At 39.5% G+C, this 27,598-nt stretch overlaps 1 protein-coding gene across 1 annotated transcript in view; it reads right to left on the minus strand.

Moving 5' to 3' along the window:
- LOC124868480 (inactive rhomboid protein 2-like) overlaps positions 1 to 27,598 on the minus strand; it is a 48,348-nt gene that overhangs the window by 7,377 nt on the left and 13,373 nt on the right. Inside the window, exons 2-17 of the mRNA XM_047365832.1 lie at positions 17,628 to 17,777; positions 12,076 to 12,227; positions 10,897 to 11,080; positions 10,435 to 10,656; positions 10,058 to 10,186; positions 9,787 to 9,911; positions 9,340 to 9,558; positions 8,620 to 8,731; positions 8,372 to 8,446; positions 7,976 to 8,137; positions 6,324 to 6,409; positions 6,114 to 6,177; positions 5,877 to 5,971; positions 4,914 to 4,989; positions 4,730 to 4,830; positions 4,106 to 4,259 (exon numbers count right to left, since the gene is read on the minus strand). Of these exons, the coding sequence (XP_047221788.1) occupies positions 4,106 to 4,259; positions 4,730 to 4,830; positions 4,914 to 4,989; positions 5,877 to 5,971; positions 6,114 to 6,177; positions 6,324 to 6,409; positions 7,976 to 8,137; positions 8,372 to 8,446; positions 8,620 to 8,731; positions 9,340 to 9,558; positions 9,787 to 9,911; positions 10,058 to 10,186; positions 10,435 to 10,656; positions 10,897 to 11,080; positions 12,076 to 12,227; positions 17,628 to 17,765 (2,094 nt within the window). The 5' untranslated portion in view covers positions 17,766 to 17,777. The remainder of the gene's footprint in view (positions 1 to 4,105; positions 4,260 to 4,729; positions 4,831 to 4,913; positions 4,990 to 5,876; positions 5,972 to 6,113; positions 6,178 to 6,323; positions 6,410 to 7,975; positions 8,138 to 8,371; positions 8,447 to 8,619; positions 8,732 to 9,339; positions 9,559 to 9,786; positions 9,912 to 10,057; positions 10,187 to 10,434; positions 10,657 to 10,896; positions 11,081 to 12,075; positions 12,228 to 17,627; positions 17,778 to 27,598) is intronic.

Here is a 27,598-nt window from a genome sequence, read left to right on the forward strand (position 1 = left end):
GATCTTCAGAGTGCAGTCAACTTTGTCCAGATGACAGTGGGTTTGTTGAAGCAGATATAACTTTAAATTCAACTCCACGACAATTTGCAAACTGCTGCTGGTCTTGAAATGTGCTTGTTTACTTAATCATAGCCCATGACAAGAGAGAGGTTGAAAGCACAACAGGATAAACCATTGCAAAGTTGCTGTTCTATGCTGCCTTCATTTTAAGTGATTTGGTACTAAATAATAAAAAATTATTATTGGAGCGAGTGAGTTGTTGTGTAAATGGCTGTGAATAAATTTGGACTAGGCTCACTGCATTCCCGCTACTAAACAGTTGGGGTCGCTAATGGAAAACTGCCATGCAGCAGAAGAAGAATCACACAGGGAGTGCACCCTTTGTCCAGGATCTGCTTCAGAGCTGCTGCAGGAACAGGGCACTGAACATTGTCAGAGACTCTTCATACCCTCTCAATGAACTTTTTGAATTGCTCACATCAGGCAAACAGAACCACAACATCAAAAGGAATGGTGAGAGTACAGTACCCTGTGGTGCTCCAGTGCTGCTGACTACCTGGTTAGACACAGCAGGAGTCTCTCTAGGACCTTTATGATGTGGGATGTCCATAGTCAGCGAGTCTCTAATCTTGACTTTAGGTTGGTTCAAAACCTCATAAAAAAACAGTGGTCAAGTTTCTCAAACAGAGCTTAGAAGCTTGGCCAAACTATCTGAATGCATAAATGTATCTGTTTTCTTAACACTCAGCATATGGAACCATGTGTTCTACTAGCAGTCAATGTAAAGGTACTGAATGGCAAATAAAAAAGAAACAAGACTGCAGTCAAAATAAATTTCCTGGTTCTTTTAACATGTGGTAAAAATAGCTATAGGTTTACTTCTAAACTGGACTATTTCTCTAGGTTCCTATGAAAATTTTAACCAAGTAAAAGATGGACCTGGTCTCAACGCTACAAAAGATAAGTATGACTCATCAGATCAGCAGCTGTTTTTATGCCAATAGCTTCATTGACCAGCCTTGACTCAGATTGTGGCCTAGACTTCACTGTTGATAGAGTAACTGTTTGTTGCAGCTGATTTGAGGTGGCACAGAGTACAACTGTAACTAACCAGTGCTAATCAGATGAACCGAACATCCTCTTCATTCTAATTCCTTTTGGCGAGTGAAAAGTTTAATCTCCATTTCCGGGTCACTGTTTCCACACAGTGTTGCTCAACATGTTTTCATCACCTATCAGGCTGGAACATTGACAGGATAAGGACGTTTAATGGTAAACAGAACAGAATTAGGCACAACATGTGTTATCTTCCAAATGCATGCTTCCACGATTAAGTTCTCATCATATTATTAATGAACTCTGGGAATCAAATGTTTTTAGATCACTATTAATTATTCCCCAGCCATCCATTGTTCTCCCCCACTAGGAGCCACAAAGTAGCAATGCTGGGTGATTGATTATTAAAATACAGATATTTGGCATCAGCACATCCATTCTGTGTAATAACAAAATGCTGGAGGAATGATAAAATCTGTAATAAAGTTCAACACCTTGAAATCTTTTATTTTCTGCATGGTCAAGAGTATGCAGAGCTATCCTTTTAGAGAGAATGACTCTTATTCTATCCTAAGTTTTGCTGTTTGGGTAATTTTTCCAAAGGCAATGAAGGCTCCATGAATTAACGCTTAAAGTATAATCCACTTAAAGCAGCTCTTTAAGTGGATTGACCAGCATGTGTCATGTGTTGCATGTGCTTGCTCGGGTTGTTCCTGGTATTTAAAGACCTGTGGGATGGTCAAGGATGAAGAGAGCTGGATGCTAAGGTATCTGCCTGTCATGTCGCGGTACGTCACATGCACCACTCTTCTCTGATATCTTACAGAAGAAACCATGACATTAATATAACAAGTCTTGTTTTTAAATGAAGCGGTATTTAAATGTAAGACTATCTATAATTGTATGGCACCTGAGAGAGGACAATTTTCAGCCAAGTCTCAGGATTAACTTCTTCACAGACACGTGTGGAGCTGAGGGAACACCAGACAAGTCTGAACTATGCTACAATTGTATTTATTTAAACTGAGCAAAGTAATCCCATTCACTAAGTACTGTGGCAGTGGCCTTTGTTAACCCACACAAAGGCATTCGGCTAATCTCCTAACACAGGAAATGGTAATAAAGTTTTTTTGTACATGCAAAGTTTATTATTATTATTATTATTTTTTTCACTTGCAGAACAAAAACTGTTATTATGAAGGAGAAAATCTTATCCAGAGAAGTCACCTAATGAAGTACGTGGCTACAGCTGATTATGTAACCACTTTCTCTCACGCTTTAATCTTGTGTGCTAAGAGGACAGCTCAGCTCACCTGGCGAGACACTTTGGAAGGGGATCAACCAGTAAATGGTAATATCTCACAAATAAGTTGTGTAGCTTCATCGTGTGCATAGCAATGAGGGAATGTAAGTTATTACATGCCTAAAGTAACATGGCAGAGCTCACTTTTATACACATCTGGCCTCCTGAATGGTCAAATGTGTTGTGAACCTAACATTAGTTTCTTTAGGTAATCGAACAGTTTGTTCACATCTCATCCGCTCAAACCAGCACAAATGTAGCACAACTGAATGTCACCATATTGTTTGACTGAGTTAATGTGAGGAGGGGTGGTTGACCTTAGATGACCTCCGGAAACTTTTCTGAAATTGTGTTTTTTAAGTGATAGTGGTGACAACAAAATATGTTGCAGCACAAACAGCACTAACATTTGACACAAATATTGTTTAGATTTGAAGAATATGGGAGGCCAGCTTCACTTAGGTAAACTGGAAATGCACAATAACATGTTGACCTGAATCTTGATTCAACAAATTACTGTTGTCGTACAAAATTCGGTGCAGTGCATCTCTATTACAAAAACCACTAACTTGATTGTTCTCTTGGAGGAGCAACGGTTTATTTTTAGCAGGTCAGGCTGTATAAAGAGGAAAGTAAATTGCAAGTTCTGAAAAAGTTGGTTAAATTACAGGACCAAACTGGAAATGTTTTATGTGTGGAACAAAAATGTTATGTCTGGTACAGTTAAATGGTTTTCCGTGTAATTCAGTAGTAGAAAAATGCAAAATGTCCAACACCAGGAATAACTGACATTAGGCATGGGCTGGTTACTGGTATCAAGGTATATTAAGGTATTGAAAAGTTATGCTTTCAAAAAAGATTTCTATGGTTAAACATCTTTTTAATGAGGTGCTAGAGGAAGTGGAGGAGTTTTCTCCAGGTTTAATGGTGTATTGTGTAACTTATTGCTTCCCCTATTTGGGCTGTTGCTGCTCACTGTTGGTCAGCTGCCTTAAAAAGGGCTGTAATCATTCTTACATAAAAGGACAATTTTATTAGGAAATATTTTTTATTATTTGCATATTTTCATTTGCAAATCATTTTGAATGCTTCCTGGACTCCTCCCACAAGAGGTGTTCCAGGCACACTCCACCGGGAGGAGGCCCAGGGCACGGCCCAGGACACGCTAGAGGGACTGTGTCTCTCGGCTGGCCTGGGAACGCCTCAGGCTTCCCCCAGAGGAGCTAGAGGAGGTGTCTGGGCGTCTCTTCTTAGACTGCTGCCCCCACCATCCGGTCCGGGATAAGAGGAAGATGACAAGTATGGGGACATTTTTTTATTGAAAAGAAAAAACAAAAAAACGGACAGTGTGAAACTGGAGCACCTACCTTCACTCCCATTTAGGTCATGGTGTTTTAAAACTACAGTTAGCAAGGTAAGGATGGCATGTTGAAACTCCAACTACAGGCTCGCTACCCATGAGGATAGCCTCAATTTACCTGTCTAACAGCAGTACTTAAATTAATCCCTACGGCTTGATTTGAAACCAGGCAGAAAGTCATTTAGGTGGTTTAGAAAGCCGTTTTCGCTTAACATATAAAATCAGGATGTGAAAGCAATTATTTTTTTTTCCCTGATGTCATCTTTAATATTAAAATTTATTTGATGATCTAAAACACTTAAGCGTAATACAAAAAACCCAGCAAAAACCTGTGAGGGGAAATGCCTTTCACTGTTAGGTTGTGTGTGACAATGGACAAAGCTCACCTCAGCTCTGTAGGGCAGGAATAAGGCAGAGGCAAGGTTACCCGTTATGCCACTAAAGATGTAAATGATGGAGATCCGGGCCCAACCTGCCAGCTTCTCCAGGTCCCTCAGGATGGTCATCTGGAACACCACTGACACCACACAGTGAAAGAGCCTTAACACACACACAGGGAGGGAGAAACCAGTTAGAAAATCTGCAGTGGTATTTCAATTTCTTCATCACACAAAAAACTTATTTTTCACTATGCTCTTTTCCTTTGTTTGCTCGCCCATTTGATAGGGGTTAACCTGAGGGATTTCCCTTGTGCTCTGTATTAGCTTGGAGTATTATGGTGCTCAAATGAGACAACTGCTCACCTCTTTATTTGGTCTGAATCCAAAAAATATCCTCTATATTTAAATAGATTGATTATTGACAGGAAATAACTAAAAAGACTCGTCATGTGTCTAAAACACATAATATTTAGTCGGTTTCATCAATTTATTTAGGTTTAGGTGAAACAACATATTCTAAATTAAAAAGCCATACAAGATCTTTAAACTTCCAGAAAACAAACAAGCTTGAAGTGAAGAGCTTCAAAAATGTTTTTGTGAGAGTGTGTTGGTGGTCGGTTCTGTTCACACCCGGCATGGAGGAAGAGAGAGAGCCACAGTCGGTAGAACTGATCCGGAATGTCTGGATTCAGGAAGGGCAGCAAGCCGCAGACATCATCCAGACAGTGGACCTGCGTCGGAACAGAGTGGTCGGAAACGCACTATAACACAAACAGTCACACAGAGACACAGTCCTAACGCAAACACACACTACCTGTGAGCAGAGCGTGGCCTCCTCATGGAAGTAACCGTGCATGAAAGTGCAGTACTCTCTGGTAGTGATCTCACATCTACAGCAGGGACAGACAAAACAGTAAGTGTGTTAACGTTACACAAAAGTCACAATTCAGTACATTCTCAGTTCCCTCCAACCAAGATAAACAAATAAAAAGTGGCCACTAAAATAAAGAATAAATGGGTAGAGTCAATGACTGGATGGATGAATTATACAAAATATAACCACCTGAAAACAGTCAGTGACTTTCTATGACTTAAAAATTGAGAATAAAAAAGGTTCAAATCATGTTGGAGTCATTTTGATATTTAGACAATCCAGTGTGCGCTATGTACTTAAATGCACCATCAAAGTAAAGCTCTAGGTAAATCCCCTGTGTGTTGTGCAGCATTTTGGACTGGTTGAATCCTGCAGGCAGATGGATTTGAACTTTAGCTGATTTTTCTCCACCATCACTGATGTTTACATTCAGTGTGAATATGTTTCAGGTGAGTAATTCAGTTCAGTGCATAGTGAGCTACACATCTATTACAATATGTATGCTGATATAAAATTATGGTTCGGTCCAATTTATCTCTTCACTGTAGCGGCATGAGAAACCTTAACATTCCCAAATAGAGTTTAGTGATAGCTGGGAGTCCTCTCTGTTTTGTCTTGGTGTCACTTTCTAAAGATGCACTACAGAACGTTGCATTGCACACTTGGTTCCACGCATAGACATTCTGCATGTGTTCATTAATAAAACAGCGCTGTATTTGTTTGTTACACATGTGTACCGAACCTACCTAGAGCTGTGCTGGATACTATCAGTACGAGTACAGGTACCAATACATCACAACAAAATGGGATTCAACTTTGACTCCACATGAGCTGGCATAATGGTGTGACCGTTGAACATGTACATGATTAAAAACCAAAGGTATTTCTGCAAATCATTCCCACCTGCCCTTGGTGCCTATGCAGCAGGGTCGCCCTTTAATAGTACAGTCCATGTGTCTGTAGCCTGTGCTGTTCCACTTCCTGGGATCTGTGCAGACCTGCCAAAGGACATGGTTAGAAATAACAGCAAATGTTTGAAGTTTCCTCTGAAACACTCAAGAAAAAACACTTAGCTTTTAATTAAATAGGAAATAACAATATATAGCGTTAATTTTCTAAACCAGTACTGTGTCTGCTTACCGGCCACTGGGTGATGTCGTCTGGCCATGTATGAAACGTTGCTGAGGCGGGCTCCTCACACACTCTGTTCACAGCATATAACAGCAACATAAGTAGGTGATGAGATTTTCAGTCAGCATCCTATTTTAGCTAAATTTACTGTGCTGTCAGTATTTAGTGTCTCTGTGTGCAATGTGTATTGGTCATACTAAAAACATTTACTGTCCTCACCTGGGATCCTGATGACAGACGGAGCCAGAAGATCTGATGATGCCCACAGATTCATTGCTCCATTTCTTAAAAGTGGCCAGCGTCTCCTGCATAAAAGTATTTCAACATTATGCTGTTAATAAGCTTTCAACACTTCACAGTGAACAACTCTATCAAAACGTCTGCACACTGTGTAAAGAGCCCTGCAACTCAATGATACTCATTAAACCTTCTCACATTTAGGAACAACCACTACCTTCAACGTATTTTATTGGAATCTTACATGATGGACCAAAACAAAGTGGTGATTGAGTGTACTTAATTGTACAAATAAAAATCTGGACCCAGAGCTTTTTACTCTGATACTTTAAAATAATGTGCTTGGTTGTTTGTGTGTTGCCCTGCGATGGACTGGCGACCTGTCCAGGGTGTACCCCGCCTCTCGCCCATAGACTGCTGGAGATAGGCACCAGCTCCCCCGTGACCCACTATGGAATAAGCGGTAGAAAATGACTGACTGACTGACTTTAAAATAAAATCCAGTGCAACCAACTGCTTTCAGAAGTGACCTATAGAGTCAAAATGTGTTTAATTTAATTAGCGAATGCTAATAAAATAGAGGTTTGTTGGAGAACATTCAAAAACAAACAGCAACATGAAGGCCAACAAACACGGCAGACTGGTCAGGGAGATCATTTTAAGGCAGGGTTAGATTAGAAGACAATGAGCCATGTTTCATACATCTCACCGAGCTCTGTTCAGTCCATTATCTTAAAATGGAAACATCTCAACTGTAAACATACGAAGTGACAAGGTGGCCAAAGAGAGCATTGATCAGAAAATCAGTCAAGAGGCTGATTGTCAGATGAGAGCAAAATTGAAATAGTTGAGCTGCACGCAAAATGCTCCATGTGGCTGAAAAATAACAGTGTACTTCATCCTGAACACCACCCTGATAGTGACGCATGGTGGTCATTCTGTGGAGACCTTTCTAAAAAACAAAAACAAAAAAAAAGCAAAACACTAAATACAGGGAAATTTTGGAAAATAACCCGTTAGAGGCTGCAAAGGACTCTGGGTTTCACCTTCTAGCAGGACAGCCAAATCCCACAGAGAATCTGTGGCAAGACTTAAACGTTTCCATTCACAGATGCTCTCCATCCAATCGAATGAAGCTAGAGCTACTTTCCAAAGAAGACTGCATCAAAACTTCAGCCTTTAGGTTTACATAATTGGTAGAGGCATACCCCAAAAGACATAGAGCTGTAAATGTAGTGAAAGTTGGTTCATTACATTGCAGTCATATCAGTTCTGCACTACTTTGTGTTGGTCTATCACATACACTTCCTGTAAAATACACTTAAGTTTGTTGCTTTACCAGGACAAAAGCTGTGAATACATTTGTAATGTACTCTTTATGTTATACAGAGTGCCTTACAGCTGCTTTAAAGTCATTTATCAACTATAAAAATATTTATTTATGTTAGATGCACCACATAATCTACCACACTTAGCAAAAGTCAAAGAGGGATCAATGTTTCTCTTTAAATGGAAAGCAAACCTATCAGAAAAGAACCTCGAAACACTGCAGGTTAGTTTTAGATCCCAAATGCTGCAGGATACAGTTTGTTAGAAACTGTGTGGATCTTTGGGGAAAATCTGGAACAAATTACCGAGCAGTCGGCTCTGAGGGTCTGCACACATCCAGAGTTGTCATTCTGAATGCAGCAGCCTGATTCTCTTTCCAGGTTTTTGTCTTTCTGGATCAGATGGACTATCTGGGCGTCCTGTCGGATGCAGGGTGAGAACTTGGCGCCGAGGTGGATTAGATCCTCCTGGAGGAAAACATTAAGATCAGCAAACGAAGCAACTCAAAGTGTTGTACTAAGAAATAAAAACATCTCCATTTACAGTACCCTTGAAAAAATTGTAATCATTTATGTGTACAAATATCACTGCTTCATGTCTTTTGGTTTGTTTTTAACATTACATTAGACTAAATACAGAACACAGGTCAAGTGGCATCCTGGGTGTAGAGAAAACCATGCAATGAAACGCAGCAGACTCACAGAGCTAGGGCCGATCCAGAAGTTCTCCTGTTGGATAAACTTCACACTTTCATAAATGCCTTTGTTCCTCAGCACCTACAGAGGGCGACAGAGTTCTATAATTAACGAATGGCGGAGATGATGGTAAAACATGAGAAAAAGAGAAAGACGCTACGAAGACAAAGTGTAATTCACAAATTAGGGACAAATCTGAACAATGTTTTAAAGTACAATAAATCTTTTTGAGGAAAGTTTACAAATTCACTCACCAGTTCAGTTTTGGAGTGCTGTGAAAACCCCACAGGGGCAAAACCATATGTGCAGCAGGCCAGCAGTGTAATAAGTACGTGGACAAATGTTATCCAGTAGGTAAAGTAGGGCCTAAAGGTACACGACAGAAAATCTCAACTCACTTTCACGCAACAGAAAGAGATGAAAACGGGATAAACTGTAGTTCCAGTCAGGTTAAACGTCACATTCCAGGGGAAAAGTGCATTTAATGACATGATTGCAAAAAACATACTGGATAAAGAACTAATGTTATTCAAGGTTCTTTCTCCAAAATATAAAAATGGAGATAAATTTATTTAAAGATATGCAAAAAAACAAAACAACTAAAAAACTAAATGGAAAACCACCTACTGCCTACTGTTAGGTATAGTGGAGGATCTGTGATGCTGTGGGCCCAAATCGCTTCCAGAAGAACCTTGCTGTGCTAAGCTGACATTCTAAAATAAAAGGCCATTTTCAGTAAGAATCTGTTGGACTCTTCCAGTAAACTGAAAATGGGTCGTCATTGGGCCATTCAGGAAACAAATAGTTTCTGTTCCTCAGCTTAGATATTCCTACATTTCTAGTATGCAATTTTGCTGCTGCCGTAAAAGATACATTTTTTCCAAGGCCATTTACCCTCCTTTACCAGCAGTGCCAACAAGACTGTCCATGTCAGTGCTAGTTAATTGAATCTAGTGGAAATGCAATCTCTGGACCTGTGGCTGTGGAAGTCGTCCAGCTGCTTCTGGATGTTGCTGCTAAGGCTGCGTCGGTAGTGTCGATTCAACCACGTCCCCACCACACCCATACCGTAGTGACGCTTCTTTTTGTCAAACGCAAAATGTTTTACTTGGGAGGCGATGCGTCGACCACGATGAGGATGGCCCTTTTCTGCGACTACGATGGGGGTCTTTGGGGTCCGAGACACGTCCTTACTGCAGCCGGACAGAGACAATGTAAGGGTTGAAAAATGGAACAGCAGATTGCAGGTTCTGGTTATGTTATAATCAATAAACACACATCATTGACTTTTAAAGGCACTGCATGCTTTTTACTCCTTAGGCTGCAATCTAGTTTGTACATCTCTATTTTATTTGGCTGACAGGAACAAATGAATATTCTGATACAAGCACTGAAAACTACTAGCATAGTGAAGTGAACACCTGTCTGAACTGATCAGGCTGGGGAACTTGGGTTCCGGCTGCTCGCTAAAAGCAACAGAGGCCGACATGGGAGGTGATTCAAACACATCATCAGCCATGGAGTACATCTCCTCGTGGGCATCAACCTGCACATCCAAGGTCATAGGATGGGAAAGGAGAAAAATCAGAAGCTACAGTGATGAAGGCGACTACGTTGGAGTCAGAATGTGGAACTGGTTATAGAAACTGACGTGAGATAACAAACAGGTTAGTGGGGATGGTGGCAGCTGACCTTGCTGAAGAAAAGTGATGCAGATGTGTCTGCTGAATCCACAGTGTCCTCTTCCATCCAGCTGGCCTGGAGGAAGCTCCTCCTGGGGACGCCACGGCCAGCGTGTGAGCCTGCCAACCCACTACGACCCTAAATAAAAAGCATATCACTAAATAAGTGTTGATTTGGTTTATTATGATATAGATAACACACCTAGAGTTCTATGTCAAAGGGAAACATCCAGAGTTCTCAGCCTTTGATTGGCCTATTGAGCTCATGGGAGATATTTGCACAGTTGTTAGAGAGAGAAAGCAAAAAAAAAAAAAAAAGAAAATAGACAGTAAGAACAAAAGTGACAAAGGTGAACGATTGTGCAGTTTCTGTGGTGCCTAGCTCACCCTCAGCAGGTTGGATGCAGCTCTGATGCTCATGCGGGCGACAGACTCCCTCTTCCGTCTGGGGAAGCGGCAGTACCCCGAGCGCTGGCTGGTGAAGGAGCTCAGTGAGGTGACCCCTGGTGTGAAGGGACCCCCATGAGTTGTATGAGGTGTTCTGGGTAAACCACTGTCCATCTCGTCTGGGTAACGGAAAGCTCTGCCTCGTGCCAGGGGGTCCACAATCTAATTTCAACATGGAGATTGGTTTGAACCCAAAAGAGGTTTTTCTGCCTCATAACACTGGTTTCAGTATATGCAGTGTTCATAAAGTATATATAGTATTATTCTTTGGAGAAGAGTCCCAGCTGTAAAAACATGTCCCAGTTGAGTCTTGCTGACACTGAGGTATGTACTCAGCTTCAGATATCAAAATAAATCTAAATGGGCTTATTAAAGTGCAGTTGGAGTCACACAGTAGCCTACCCTAGGCAGCTTGGTGGTGGCTGGCGAGTCTGGATTCTGGTCCATGGTGGATGCCGTCTCTGGTTCCCTATACTGGGCCTTTAGCTTGCCGTAGCGCTGGCTGCAGTGGCGCAGACTCTTCCTGTGCCATACCTGCTGCTTTGTCTCACAGTCTTCACCAACACCAAACCACTCAGCAGCATTTCTGCAGATCAGAAGAGAGGACAGTGACCACAGCTGCACTAAACACAGAAACTCAATGAACAGGTATTTGTTTATCTCAGGAATGCACCTGCTACTGTGCACGGGAAGTCAGCTGGCTGAAAGGAGGCAACTGCACTGTCTGTGGCCTACAAAGAATCCTAATTTGGCTGTTTGGAAAATTTTCAGTTTTCAGGGGATCAGTTATGGAATGCAAACTAAAGGGGTGCCATCCATCCCTCCTATTAAGCTAACAATATTCATACCAACTAATTAGCCAGATAATATCAGCTTGTGACTCTACAGCTGGAGTTTTCATTGGTTGTTTGAAACAAAATAAAATAGTGCTGCTGCTCAGATGGCTGGCTTACAAGACAGACAAGTTTAGGGGTTTATTTTATGTTGTGCTTTAATATTCAGTCATTTTCAATAAATTAGAATACGTGTTCTGATGAGGTTCATTTTTCAGATTAAAAGGACCTCCTGAATGTACATTTAATTCCCTTAAGCAGGTATTAAATATTTTGTATTGCTCTGATGTAATATTCTAATATTAAATGTCATGTTTTATTAGCTCTAAGAGGAAAATCATCATAATTATCAGAAATAAAAGGACTGAAAACAGTCTGAATGAAATCTGTATAATGTGTTTTAATTAGTGATAAAGTCATTGAATATGACTGTAGAAAACATAACTGCTGGAAAAAATGACCAGCAGTAGGAAGGACTGCTGCCTTTCTCTCAAATAATTAAGTCAAGTTATATATTTTTGTTTTCAATATTTGTATAAATACCCTGAAACTGGTATATTTTTATAACGTAGTTAACTCTTACCAGCCCATGTCTTCTGATACTGTATATCTATTAATATTGCAAAAACTTCCAGTAGGTAATTTTCAAACTCTAAGGGCTGCATTTAGTTTTTGCTTGATTTAGTAAAAATAGTTCTCTAACTGGTCACATGCATTTCAACATTTACTAACGACAGCAACAGCTTACTTTCGGATGCTTTGCGAAAGTGACGTTTGTCTACCAAACTTCAACCTCCTGTCTCTGGCTGAAAAGTCTCCATCTTCGACTCCGGCGGTGCTGTCGGACGTAGAACCAGGACCCTGGCCGCTCACGCTCTTTTTCAGCGACGGTCGAAGAGGCTGACCAAAACAAAACAGAAATGATGCAACGATGGGTCATCACAGGCTGAGTGTTTCTTTCCTAATTACACTCATAACTACGCAAAGAACTGAAAACGGTCCTGGGAAATTAGTCTGTCACCCGCATCAGGAAACAATAAAACATGAAAATCTGAATTTTTACACAATCAGATGAGAAATTTCATCTCGTCGCTATTTAAACTAACTAAAATATGAAAAAGCTGTTTGTAAAAAGTACGCCTCGTGTTTCATGAGCTTACAGGTTTGTGGCTATTTGTTTAAATCAGGTTTAGTTCTGGCTTCAGCTGAACAGTTGCAACAACATTATACATTTACGCTGCTTCTGTTGAAGATTTGATGCTCTGTCTGGGATTACTGTGATCACTGATGACAGAGCTTTGATCAAGCTTGTTCTGTCATACAGATGACCTAACATTTGACTGACAAACAAGTCATTTCTTCAGTCTTTTTCTATATGTCCTATCATGGAATTAACATCTAAAATGGTATTGGAGGTCAGTACAGTCGAAAACGGAGTTCTTGCCCTTCTAGTGACATTGTAAGGTAATTGCTCTGATATCCACCTCTGGGACGATTAACAACAGTCCTAAATGATTTATACTATAACAACTCCTTCTCTAGGCCTACTGCTGATATCTTTCCTTCTTGGCATTGTTGTATGTAGGCATGCATGAATGCTTCAGAAGAGTAAACTAACTAAACTTGAGTTTTTATTGAGGGGGTAACATAGCTGATGATGAGATGATAAAATGATTTAGTTATCATTACCTGGTTGCTTCATTCAAACCTATAGATTAGGTCACCTAAGTAGGTGTGTCCACCTACACAAAGCTTCTCTTCTTTTAATCATCTTTTTTTGACAAACGCTGAGTAGCGCAGTAGTATAAAATGTGTTTTGTGAGGCTTTGGACACTTGAGGTTAGATCTAAAAAGTTTTAAAACCTGCTAAAAACCAGATGGTTTATTTATTGTACTAATATATAAAACTGTACAGGTCCTTCTCAAAATATTAGCATATTGTGATAAAGTTCATTATTTTCCATAATGTCATGATGAAAATTTAACATTCATATATTTTAGATTCATTGCACACTAACTGAAATATTTCAGGTCTTTTATTGTCTTAATACGGATGATTTTGGCATACAGCTCATGAAAACCCAAAATTCCTATCTCACAAAATTAGCATATTTCATCCGACCAATAAAAGAAAAGTGTTTTTAATACAAAAAACGTCAACTTTCAAATAATCATGTACAGTTATGCACTCAATACTTGGTCGGGAATCCTTTTGCAGAAATGACTGCTTCAATGCGGCGTGGCATGGAGGCAATCAGCCTGTGGCACTGCTGAGGTCTTATGGAGGCCCAGGATGCTTCGATAGCGGCCTTTAGCTCATCCAGAGTGTTGGGTCTTGAGTCTCTCAACGTTCTCTTCACAATATCCCACAGATTCTCTATGGGGTTCAGGTCAGGAGAGTTGGCAGGCCAATTGAGCACAGTGATACCATGGTCAGTAAACCATTTACCAGTGGTTTTGGCACTGTGAGCAAGTGCCAGGTCGTGCTGAAAAATGAAATCTTCATCTCCATAAAGCTTTTCAGCAGATGGAAGCATGAAGTGCTCCAAAATCTCCTGATAGCTAGCTGCATTGACCCTGCCCTTGATAAAACACAGTGGACCAACACCAGCAGCTGACACGGCACCCCAGACCATCACTGACTGTGGGTACTTGACACTGGACTTCTGGCATTTTGGCATTTCCTTCTCCCCAGTCTTCCTCCAGACTCTGGCACCTTGATTTCCGAATGACATGCAGAATTTGCTTTCATCCGAAAAAAGTACTTTGGACCACTGAGCAACAGTCCAGTGCTGCTTCTCTGTAGCCCAGGTCAGGCGCTTCTGCCGCTGTTTCTGGTTCAAAAGTGGCTTGACCTGGGGAATGCGGCACCTGTAGCCCATTTCCTGCACATGCCTGTGCACGGTGGCTCTGGATGTTTCTACTCCAGACTCAGTCCACTGCTTCCGCAGGTCCCCCAAGGTCTGGAATCGGCCCTTCTCCACAATCTTCCTCAGGGTCCGGTCACCTCTTCTCGTTGTGCAGCGTTTTCTGCCACACTTTTTCCTTCCCACAGACTTCCCACTGAGGTGCCTTGATACAGCACTCTGGGAACAGCCTATTCGTTCAGAAATTTCTTTCTGTGTCTTACCCTCTTGCTTGAGGGTGTCAATAGTGGCCTTCTGGACAGCAGTCAGGTCGGCAGTCTTACCCATGATTGGGGTTTTGAGTGATGAACCAGGCTGGGAGTTTTAAAGGCCTCAGGAATCTTTTGCAGGTGTTTAGAGTTAACTCGTTGATTCAGATGATTAGGTTCATAGCTCGTTTAGAGACCCTTTTAATGATATGCTAATTTTGTGAGATAGGAATTTTGGGTTTTCATGAGCTGTATGCCAAAATCATCCATATTAAGACAATAAAAGACCTGAAATATTTCAGTTAGTGTGCAATGAATCTAAAATATATGAATGTTAAATTTTCATCATGACATTATGGAAAATAATGAACTTTATCACAATATGCTAATATTTTGAGAAGGACCTGTAGACTTAAATGAAGGCTCATCTTATTCTCATGACTAATTGCAGTGGTTCTCATTACATTTTATCATTTGAGATGTTGTAATTCACCCACCAGGATGTTTTTATGTCGTTAAACTTAAAAAAAACAAAAAAAAAACTGAAAATGCTGTAGGATTACAAAATTAAATAGGTCATTTGGTACCAGACTGTAGGATGTAGTGGTGTGTTATTATTCTACAGCACAGCAAAAAGGGGACAAAATATAGGCTTACTCAAAATTAGTTGGAACTGCCATCTTTCAGCCTGGCTGCCACACGCATATTCCAGGGATCCAGCAACTCCATATTTAGTGAGGCAAATAATCTGACTGCTTTTGGAATTAAGGGGCTAAAAACGTGTTCTAAAAGGAAACAAATTTGTACTTCACTAAAGCTATTGTCATACCGTTTGCTATATTTCCATGTATTGTGGCACTTGAAAAAAAAAAAAAAAAAAACACGTGTGATGCGAGGCTCGGTGAGAGAAAAGGAGGTGGATTTTGTGGAATATCACATCCTGTCCCATCTGTGAGGTATTTGTCATTTTAGAATCATTTCCATTGTGAATATTGTGTGCTTATTGGGATTGTTATTATTGGGACTGGGGCAGGACTGTGTATTTTGTTTTCCTGCTTGGGTGTTTCTTTCTTCCCCACATTTTAGGACCAAATGATCATCTAAGGATAAAATTTCAATGCTCTGAGTGCCCCAAAGAAGTCAGCTAATCAATGGCAAATTTAATCAGAAAGGAGGGCGTGGACAGTGTTTCTTTTAGTTTCAAGCATCTGCCATCCTGAAGTGAGCGAATGTTTAATAAGCCCACGCAGAATGCTTGCATTGTGTAATTGTGGCGTTATCTGAGCAATAGCTGTGTAGAAACTGGAGCAGGGGAGCACATGTGCTGTGTACATGAGACCTGCAGAACATGAACTGAACATGTGCGGCAGTCTGGCTTAGCTGGTCATATTAGGTATGCTACAGCTTTGCTTCAGAAGGCGATGCCTGTGTGTTATTACTTAGGGCATCATACCTCTCTACGCCCCTGAAACAAATGGTACATGCACAATACTGTGACGGCGTAAGAAGTGTTAACGCAAATCCAAGGGCTATTATTTTTTAATAGAATGAAGTTAAATCTTTTATTGTGAATAAACCCTGTGGCTGTTGGAACATGAACTGCAAAACATGCAAAGCAGCAAATCATTTGTGTTTGCAATCGACAAGCTGGTGGGGGTTGGGGGTGGAGTGGGCGGTGGTGTAAACCGTACCAGGCTACAGCACGAGTTCACATTATATTTGCATTTTAATTGCACTACTTTAGGAAGTAGTTAAACTGCAGCTTGCTCGATTGAACCCAGAACCACTGACTACTTTAACTGAAAGCAATTCCTAGTGTTCTGTGCATGGAGCCCAATGGGGAAAACAAACTGTCATGTGCTCATTAACTACCAGACAGCTGTCCATGAGCACAACACAAATCAAGGTTAAAGAAGTGTAAAATGTGACTTGATTATTGAGTTTTAAACTGCCCATAGTCTGTTTCCTTTCTGGTTGCTGAGCCTACATATTCCTAAGCCGCATCAGAAGCTCGTAGGGCGGCCTGGCATTCAACCTGATACAGTCACTTGGGAAGATAAATGTAACTTAGAAGCATTGTTTTGTTTCTGTCTTCATTAAAGGATACTTTTGTTTCCCTTAGCTCCTGAATACTGTGTGTGTTAAGGTGGGTGGGTGGGCTTGCTGCCCTTTCATTACTTTTAAGTATTTAACTTATAACATTGTACCTTTATTTTCTACTGTGGGATATTTTGTAGTTACCATCTGTCAACCCAATTGATTGATTATCTGATTTGGGAACATTTTGTACCTGCTTCAACAGCCAACTATGTAAAGCATTTTTTTTATTATTTTGTCAACATTTAGAACATTCCTTAAAGGTTTTAATCTTTATAAATTCTGCTCTGAAATGCAGTACCAGCTTCACATTTAAAATCTGATTTACGTTTCTGGTTTGGTCTAAATGCCTACATTACAAAGAAATTATTTCTGCAGTTTGGTCTAATAGAAAGCTTCTTTTGTTCTTTTTTTGACTATATTGTACATATGCAAGACTACAAGTGGTTTGCACAACCACCAAGGTCTATGGTGGGGTTTCTCTTGTTACTCTCACTTCTCCCATAGTTCAAACACATGGATGCAGGTTAATCGGGGATTTTACAGAGTGAGTGTGTGGGCTGGTGTAGTGGTGCTGGTCCTGGATAAACTGGGGACATTTCCTGGGTAGGATCTACTGGAAAAGCCCAACTAGGAAATCAACTTAATATTTATGGTATTTATTAGGACTTTCCTCTTGAGATAACAGTATTTTATTTAAATAAGCTGAGTCTTACCAACTTAAAACATTAGAGAATAGAGAGTGTAATGAATTCATGTTTCATACTTGGCTTCCGCTAAATACATTACAAAACAATTGAGACAAGTCAAATCACAACTAAGAGAGAATTATCATTGAAAGCTTTATAGAGGTGTTCTGAAGTTTAATAGCAAGTTACTTTGTATTCATACAGTCTAGATTCAATAAGAACCTCTTAACATCGTTGGCCACATTAAGTAAAAACTACCATGGATGGAGGTGCAGAAGTCTGTGTTTGTGCATTCTGATCTCCTTCTGGAAGGCGGTGAATACTCCCAACATGGCGAGAACCTGAGCAGTTATGGCTCCTTACAAACAGTGAAATATATCATCAAATGAGTCAGCCTACCTGTCTGGCAGGATCACTGGACATTGTGTTGTCAGGGGGAGGAATGGCTATCGTAAGGCTGGGGGGCTTCTTGCTCTTTAGACGACTATCCCTTTGTCCTCCGTTTGGAGGTGGCTCCTCCCCTACCTGAGATTCCATCCTGTCAAAGTGCTGCAAATAGAAATATTGTAAAAGAAGTCGAATGTTTTTCAAGATCTAAAACAAGTTCAACAGACAATAATGTAAATGTATCTAAAAATGTTCTGAAATCATGAAAGAAGCCCAATGTTAATGTGTGTTATCACATAGAATATCAATGTGTTATAGCTTAATTCTAAGACTGTATGATCAGATCTAAACAAAACACAATGATGTGGTCCAAACTAAGTCTACAACTCTGTTAAACATACACTGCTGGTCAAACGGTTTAGATACACTTTCTCACTTAATGGGCCTCTTTATTTTCATGACTATATACATTGTAGATTCTCACCAAAGGCAATAAAACTATGAATGAACACACATGGAACTATATAGTAAACAAAGGGTGTGAAATAACTCCAAACATTGTTATATTTTAGATTATTACAAAATAGCCACCCTTTGCTCTCTTAGCATTCTCTCCACGAGCTTCATGAGGTGGTCGCCTGAAATAGTTTTCCAAAGAGTCTTGAAAGAACTTCCCAGAGGTTCAATGAGAGACGGTCAAAGGTTTCAGTCACCACAGCAAAGGACGGCTACTTTAAGGAATCTAAAATATAAAACATATTTTAAGTTCTTTTACAATTTTCGGTTTGCTACATAATTGCATGGGTTTTTATTCACAGTTTTGATGTCTTCAGTGAGAATCTACATACACAGTAAACAGTAAATATATAAAAAAAATAAATGAGAAAGGCGTTCTAAACTTTTCACCGGTAGTGTATTACACAACGTTTAACAAAAATAAGCCAAAATGTGCAGAGTTCCCACTGTGGTCAGAATGGCAAATGTTAAAAAAACCTCAAAAAACTCAGGAGCAAGATTGTAGATTTTCTGACTAGCAAATAAAAGGGAAAGTACAGCTCAAAAAATTTGAAGATTGTAGAAAAAAAAAAATGTTTGTCACTTGTTTCAGAAAGTGACACGTATATTATATAGCTTCACTACATAGAGTGAAACTGGAGAGCCTTTATTTCCTGTTATTGTGATGATTATGGCCACCAGATAATGGAAACTCACAATTCAGTGTCTCAGAAAATGAATGGAAATTCATGGTATCACACCCTAATCAGCTAATGAACTACAAACACCTGCAAAGGTTTGCTGAGCCTCTAATGGTCTCTCTGTCTGGGTCATTGGCGACACAATCATGGGGAAGACTGCTTACTGGACAGTTGTCCAGAAGACAGTCATTGACACCTTCTAGAAGGAGGGGAAGCAACAAAATGTCATTGCTGAAGAAGTTGGCTGTTTACTGACTGCTGTATCCAAGCATATTCATAGAATGTTGAGGGGATGTTGTTTTCTCAAGTCCACAGTCAAAGCAGCCATCTACCAGGATATTTTAGAACACTTCATGCTTCCTTCTGTTTTAAAATTTAAATGATGATTTCATTTTCCAGCAGGACATGGTACCGGTCCACTATGCCAATGGTACCAAAAGCTGGTCCAATGACCATGGTGACTCTGTGCTTGTTTGGCCAGCAAACTGGCCTGACCTGAACCTTGAAGAGAATCTATGGAGTGTTGTCAAGAGGAAGATGAGAGACGCCAGACTGAACAGTGCAGATGACCTGCAGGTCACCATAGAAACAACCTGGGCAGAATCTGGGCATCTCAGCAGAACCACAGGCTGATCGCCTCCATGCCACGATGCACTGATGCAGCAATTCATGCAAAAGGATCCCAGACCAAGTACTGAGTGCATAGAAATGAACATCATTTTCAGAAGCCTGACATTTCTGTATAAAATACCCATTATTTTAGTCTTATGTAATATTCAAAATTTCTGAGATACTGCATTTTGGGTTTTCATTATCTGTAAACCAGAATTTTACAACTACACAAAATAAAGGCTTGAAATATTGTACTCTCTGTGTAATGAATCTATATGAGTTTCTCTTTCTGAAATAAGTGACAATTTATTGAACATTTTCACAGGTTTCTGAGCTGTACTTAAATATGACAGCATGGTAAAAAAAAAAAGGCTCAAGTACGGTGACTATGTACGGTCAGATAAACTATTCATTGAGTAGGACTGTATAAGTATAGACAACTGAATTGTGTAGCAGTACTCTGTTTGGGGCTTTTATTGAAAAAGAGCAGATGTTAAACTGTGGAGAGTGACACCAGATGACAGAAATCAATAATGCTCTACAGTCTTCAAGGTGCTCAGTAATCAACTTCCTTATGCTCTTTTTATATGGTTAGCAGTCTTCCATTAATTTTATTGACTGTCTGTAATGATGATCCAATAGTCAAAGTCACATGCATAAGAAAGTGGACGCCAATCAGGCTTTTCCTGCATGAAACCAATTACCAGTTTTCTTTGGGGTCTGACCTGCACATTTCAGTCTTCAGTGATTTTTGTTTTATTTGTCAGGACTAAAGCACAAACATGTGCTGCAGGTTGTTTGATAATGGTCTCATTTGAATCCAGCAGAAAATGAACATACATTAGCCCTATTTATGCATCAGATCATTTGTCCTGAATCTTCGACTTTTTAATAAACCAAAAACAAAAAAACAAGCACATCAGAGTACATGCTGTTGGTTGATGAAGCTGAAAATGGAGTTCTTAGTTTGATGTATTTTAAAAAATAGGAAAAAACAAAACCAAAAAAAAAGCCAACAACAGATATTTCAATCAGATAACTCTGATCGCTACTGAGCATAAGTCTACACATAACTAGCGGGAATTAAATTTAAATGAATTTAAATAACCAGTTTCAGGCAGGGCAATTCCAGTCAAAGCCACAGTTGATGATAAATCCAAGGCTTTGACAGGAATTATCCACATCTGCCCAGTTGTGTAACATAAAAATCCTACTGAAGTAAGTAGATAACCAAAAAAATCCCTTACTCAGCATCAGCTGTGAAGGTTATCGGATGATGTGAGACAATTTGCTTAGTTGGCTCAAGAGCAGAATGAAACCAATCCTACGTCTTTTAAGCCTTACCAATAACACCCAGCACATGAAACGGCAGCCAATTTATTCCTGGAGCTCAGATTGCATCATCATGGTAACAGATAAAATGTTTTCGGTGAAATCAAAGTGAATGTAGACATGAACCAACCAAATTCCCAAGCCTTGCCAGAAATCTCATTGCGGTCCTGAAAGCCTTCAGAGATGTCCTGGGGTTAAGGTTTCTGAAATCAATGTGAGGGCTAGCATGTCTGCGACAGGAACGACAGCAGTAGAGAAATCTGACACCAGCACAGCAATTAGCCAGGCTGCCATTACAGAGCTGAGGAATGGTTACACAGCCCATTCATGATGATCCCCGACTCTAAAACTACATTTGTTTCCTGGTTGCCAGATTTGAAATGTGCACCACTATCAGTGCAAAACTATATATATATATTTTTTTTCAGTTAGGCGTGTTAAATAATTTAAGGTTTCAGCAGAACTGACTGAGTCCTCTTTAGGCAGAGAGGAGGTTACGGGAAATCCAGCCTGTGGTTCAGGTGGGATGTGAGGGAGGCAGCAACCCACCCACTTAGATAATGAAATAGAAGGAATCTGGCTAATGGAAAGAGTGCTCGAGTGGCAAAGAGACTGCTACTGACCATATTTTCTCAACGCAGACAGTGGATAGGCTGCTGTTAGGATCCACAAAGGGAAATTTATGCTCTTATAAGATAGACTGCATTCTCCTGGGTCTAATACAGCAGAGAGACACAGAGAACCAAAGTGGAGGAATCTTAAGTGAGGATGAAGAGTCGTCCAGCATATTTAGTGTAAAAACAGAATTCACACATGGTTGTTTTATCTTCTAAAAGAAGATAGAAATCAATATAGACAAGGGTTGGGTTTTAAAATAGAAGCGTTGCACAAATAAAATAGGTCTTTAAACAAAATTGGTCATATTTCCATAGCTGTCTCTGAAATAGTATTTTTTATTCCTATAAGAATTTAAATGCAACAGAACTAAAAACTCCTGAAGATTCTTTTTGGTTTATGAATGTAGCACATTCTTTAATGCACTTGATTTTATTAAAGCAACCAGAAACCGTCATCAGTCAGCTAAAGTCTGATCGGTAAAAACAGTGTTACCCAGGTATTCATACCTGCAATACAATACTACTTTCCAAAGTCTCCATCTGTGGATCTAATAATTAAATCAGTTCCATCAGTATTTCACCCCATGTTCAGATGTTTTTAGTCTTTGACGTTTTTGGAATGTCTTCTTGCAAGTCTACAGATTCAGACACATAACACTGATTTAACTGGAATCTTATGCTGCATTCTCTTCAAACTCGGAAGTTAGATGTTTCGAGTTTCAAGGCGGAAATGTAACAAGAACGCCTTGTGGGAAGATCATTCCGTCTGGGAAAGTCAAGCTGGCCAAGCAGTCCTGTGTTTAGTATCAAAGGGAGATGAGAGACACCATACCCAACAATGCTTCCACCAGCTTCCATCACACCTCAGCAGAACCACAGGCTAATCACTTCTGTGCCATGCCACATAGATGCAGGTTTTTATGAAAAAGGAGGATCAACCAATACTGAGTGCATAGAAGTGAACATACTTTTCAGAAGCCTGAAATTTCTTTTTAAAATATCTTCTCTTATTGATCTTATGTAATATTATGATACACTGAATTTTGGGTTTTCATTGTCTGTAAGCCAAAATCATCAAAATTACAAGAAGTAGAGGCTTGGAATATTTTACTCCGTGTGTAATAAATTTATAGGAGTTTCTGAAATGAGTGACCAAAAATATTGATATTACAATATTCTAATTTTTTGAGCCATTCTTGCATACTGCCATTAGTTTGTATTGCCAACAGCAAATCAAACCTTTTTTCCAATTTGCAACAACTCAGGTGCGACAGCATTCCCTGCTCCAATCTCCTAGATTCACAAGAAATCAAACACAGTATTACACCTCACACTCAACTTGTTGCGCTTTGGCCATTTCCAATTAAATGTAGTTGTCCTTTTATCTCATCTACTGTAAGTTTGGTCATCTCTGTTCAGTTTTAATCATAAGCAGGCATTTTCCTATAAGCATCTCTTGTTTTTATCGTTCACTTGAACACTAATGCAGAGCTTCTTATCTGAGCAGTTATATCATTTCATCTGGGAGACCAACATCAGCTAGGCATGTGCCAATAATAAATGTTTGTCTGGTACACCAGTGACTTTAGTCCTGGTCTGGAAAAGCTTTCCTGCGTGTTTCAGATGTTTCGTAGCTTAAACACACCTAATTTGTGCGATTGAATTTTTCCTCTTTAGTATATTGTCAACTTCAGCAATTAATCAGCCATCAATTAAACCAGATGTGCAGATCAGAATAGGGACATTAGACAGTTTTGCACTAGAGTCTTCATTATTAGTTTGTCAGATTGTACATTTAAGTATTAGAGTTCACCTTAAAAGGTGGAACTTTTTCCCTGACTCTCCCTGGCTAACTATTAGAGGACTGAGACAATGGCTGCTTGGTAAAGAACAATTCAACTTGTGTGGGCCAAATAGATATGACGGGCCAATCTTTATAAAACTGAATGACATTACAGTGATGTGAAAAGAAAATTGGCCTCTACGAGATTCCTTTATTTTTTATTTGGATTACACTTTAATGTTTCTAATCAGACGCATTTTAATATCAGACAAAAATAACCCAGGTAAAAACAAAATGCAGTTTTTAAACTATGTTTTCATCTATTTAGAAAACAAAAACTGTACAAACCAACATGGCCCTTTGTGAAAGCGTAATTGCCCCCTAATAACTGTTTCCCCCTTGGTGACAACTGCTGTCAAACATTTGCACTAACTGGCAATTAGTCTTTTACATCCCTGTGGAGGAATAATTTTTTTTATATAGGGCCACAATGCTATGGATGCCATTTTACCCTAAAAAATAAAATAATCATTTGAAACTTCATTTTGTATTTACTTAGGTTATCTCTGTCTAATATTAAACTTTTATTTGATGATCTGAAACATTTAAGTGAAGAAATCTGACCATAGAAGCAGAAGCAGCTTGAAAAGACCATATGAACATGGTCAATGGCCATTTAATCATTACACCATCTGTACACACTACTTCATGTCCTAACTAAACCCACATGATTTGAAATTCCTAGTTAAACTAGATAATAAAAATGAAACCTCCCCTTCTTTAAAGGAGGACATCCAAACATTTACACCTGAACACTTTGGCTGAGTTTAGAGCACTCTGGGAAGAGGTGAAGCAAATTAAACTCAGTAAAAACAAATATAATTTATAGCAATAATATACACACAGCAGTGAATAGGATTTCAAACTTCCACTCTTAACTCATATTACAGATAATATCTCCGCCTTACTCTTTAAAAAATGATTTAATTCCAGGAATAGGCTGAGTTCAAGTGACTTTTACATTCTATTGTATTTGTATTGTATAAAAACTGAATAAGGTCATATATGACAACCATTTACTAATGTAAAGACAAGCCTCATATGTCACGAAAAGGTCATGAGGTTTTTTTTTTGTTTTTTTTTCTCAGTTCTGTCCTTGCAAGCAAATTCATTAAATGTGACTGATTCTCATTCAGAAAGAGTTGCGCAACTGGCAGAGCAAAGAAGCCAAAAGGACAGACCCAATGAGGAACCAATTCTGATGTGGAGACGCATTAATTTACTGGTAACTTTCTGTCTGACTGCGTCTGTCTGTAATAGCTAAACAGGCCCAAAGTCACAGCCTGCTTCTTTTTTGAGATTTATATTAAAAATTATGTTATGATATTAACCTTAAGGTTGTAACAATTGAGATTTTAATAATGCAGAGTGGCATTTAAAATTACAACCAGTTAACATGTAGTCTAAATGGGATATCTATGGAGAAAGGTATAAAAATGATCTAAAGCAAGCCTTACAAAGTAGAAATACAAGAGGATGACAAAAAACAAAAAGTACCAAGAAATCAACTGTTAACTGGAAATGGTTTAATGTCTAGCTGAACACCAGCTCCGTTTTAATTGAACCGTTATTATTCATTCTTAAATAAATTATAATTTTTGCTGAAACCTCTTTGTTCCTTTTTCAAAATTATGCAATGAGACCGCCAAAAAGGAGAATCCCTACTTTTAGACTGAATTTTCAGTAAATATGACACTGATCCAATATGTGACTATGAGTTGCTACACCACTAAGAAAACACCCATTAAAGCAGTTCATGTTTATCATTTTTATGTTCAATATAAGAACCTAACTCTCTCCTCTAAACATATCTGTGTTTCAGTTAGAAACAGTATACATGTGATGATGCTGACTGATTCTTCTCTGGGGACTGGTGTCACATGGTCCAGGTTTCGTTTCAGTCTCTCTCAGCTGGGGGGGGGGAGGCCCGACCATGGACATGTGTCAGTGTGGTTGTGTGCATTTCCATGTGATCCTCAAGCCAAGAGTTGCACAGTTTAAAGGTCTGAATTATTATTATAATGCCTAGGAGCAAATCAATGCTCTAAATTTCTATAAATATTACAAAGACACTAAAACCAAATAAAACTGGAGATATTGACGAGGGCTTTTTGTATAGACAAGAACTCTCTTCGACTTGCTGTGTATTTTTAAGGTTCTTAACACATCTGAACCAAGGGAATAGATGAGAATGAACACTATCTGCCTTCAAAGCAGTAAGGAGAATCCTCTTGCTGCTTTCTATGTGGAGAAAAAAAAAACAGAGTCTTTCTGTGACTGCCAGGCAAAATAAAAAATAATTTTAGATAATGAAATTTGACCTTATATTAAATATTCTGCACGGTGGCGCAGTTGGTGGCACTGTTGCCTTGCAGCAAGAAGGTCCTGGGTTTGACACCCTGCCGGGGGTCTTTCTGCATGGAGTTTGCATGTTCTCCGTGTGCATGCGTGGGTTCTCACCGGGTACTCCAGCTTCCTCCCATAGTCCAAAACATGACTGTTAGGTAAATTGGTGTCTGTAAATTGCCCTTAGCTGTGAATGTGTGTGTGCATGGTTGTTTGTCCTGAATATCTCTGTGTTGCTCTGCGATGGCCTGGCCACCTGTCCAGGCTGTACCCTGCTTCTCGCCCGTAGACTGCCAGCATCTTCTCTTCATAGTAACCTACCATCAGTGCACACTGCGCTGCGGAGTGCAAATTGAAGCTGCCTTTGCGAAAGGCGTGAATGACAAACTAATAATGAATAAATACTTTCCATGCTGGCCTAAAGCAAATAATCGAAACAGAGTGCCATTTGTCATTGATACTTAGTATCTCAAACTGAGGATACAAGATGATGTACAGCAACCCTCAGACGTGCAAAGTGTTTTTTGACACCTTGCAGTAGCAGTCATTTATAATTTGGGAAATGGGCACAAGTGTTCACACTTCTAAAAAGGGCCACATTTACCAGAAGCTCAGTAATGCATTCACAATCCGCAAGTCATCTCATATTGACAGTGTCGTTTTGATGCACTCTGTCAACATTAACATTGCATCTTGACTTCAGCAATTTCTAGTTCTGTGAGCATTTTTCTGAGTTTCTTGCATCTTTGGTTTAACTTATTGATTGCCATCACTAAGCCCTGCTTTGTCAGTCATCATATTCCTCCTTCCTCCAATATATACCTCTGTGTAAGACTGCAAGTTTAAGAAATTATCTTTAGCCAAGACCTTATTTTGTAATGTGTGAGGCAATGTTGCAAATTTGTAAAATGTTGCATTTGATATTATCAAGGTAAGATAACCATCATGGAAAATGTCAGTCATGGCATTTGGTATTATTACAGTTATTTCAATAAGTTTCAAATTGTGATTCAAATAGAGCTTAAATGTGTGGGTTACTTAGCTAAAAGGTTGGGACCTACATGGTAGCTTATACACAGATCTTGGTTTTTCAGTGACCCAGAAGGGCGTTTGGGCATAGATTCTCCAAGAACAGATGGGTCTGTCTCTAATTACAACGACAAAGCAGTTACCCTCTATTGCATAAGAAAAGACGGTACTGGCTCCTCGAGCCAACTCTTGGCTGACTGAATGCAAATGCTGTGAGCCACAGTACCCAATCCGGCCCTTGAATCTTCTGGACTCAGTGTTCTGAGACAGCTACAAAGAGTGGTCTCAGTACGAGGCACAGTAAGAAAGAACGATTTTTGGTGCAGGCTGCCAAACCGACACTCCCCATCGTTTCCCTTGAAATTCCCTCACATCATGTGATTATTTTGTTTTGTGCTAAACTGGTTGAGTTTCTAGCAGGTCGCTGGGTCTACCTTGTTTTTGGTTCTCCCTTGCGTCTTACTAGGAGTAGGGCTTTGCATAGAAATCCATTAATTTTTGTCTATTTCTCTAGCCTAACATTGACCCTAAACCTAATCATTACCAATACATACCTCACCCTAACCTAAACTCAAGTCACACCTTAGTCCTTAACCTAATTCAACAACAGCATGCACAAAAATTAGGACCAGGAAAGATTCCTCACCTTCCAAATCTTACCTTTCTTTGCTGGTAAAATATGAATAATGGTCCTCTGTCGGCAGGAAATACAAGTATAAGTACAAGTACACACACACACACACACACACACACACACACACACACACACACACACACACACACACGGGAGTGATGTAAAAAGGCTTTATCTTATCACTATGCACCGCTTTCGATGTTTTGACACTGGATAAAAAGCTAATTTATTTTTTCTGTGATGAAAAACTAATATCTGGGAAAAGTCCTTTGGTTTTTTGCGAAACAACTTCTATGTTACTGCACTGAAGTTGGTTGATGGTGTGGTGAGCACATACCATATTGGATGCCTCTGCTGAAATGACAGCCTGTCAC

This window comes from Girardinichthys multiradiatus, chromosome 5 (assembly GCF_021462225.1).
Source record: "Girardinichthys multiradiatus isolate DD_20200921_A chromosome 5, DD_fGirMul_XY1, whole genome shotgun sequence".
Taxonomy (NCBI): Eukaryota; Metazoa; Chordata; class Actinopteri; order Cyprinodontiformes; family Goodeidae; genus Girardinichthys; species Girardinichthys multiradiatus.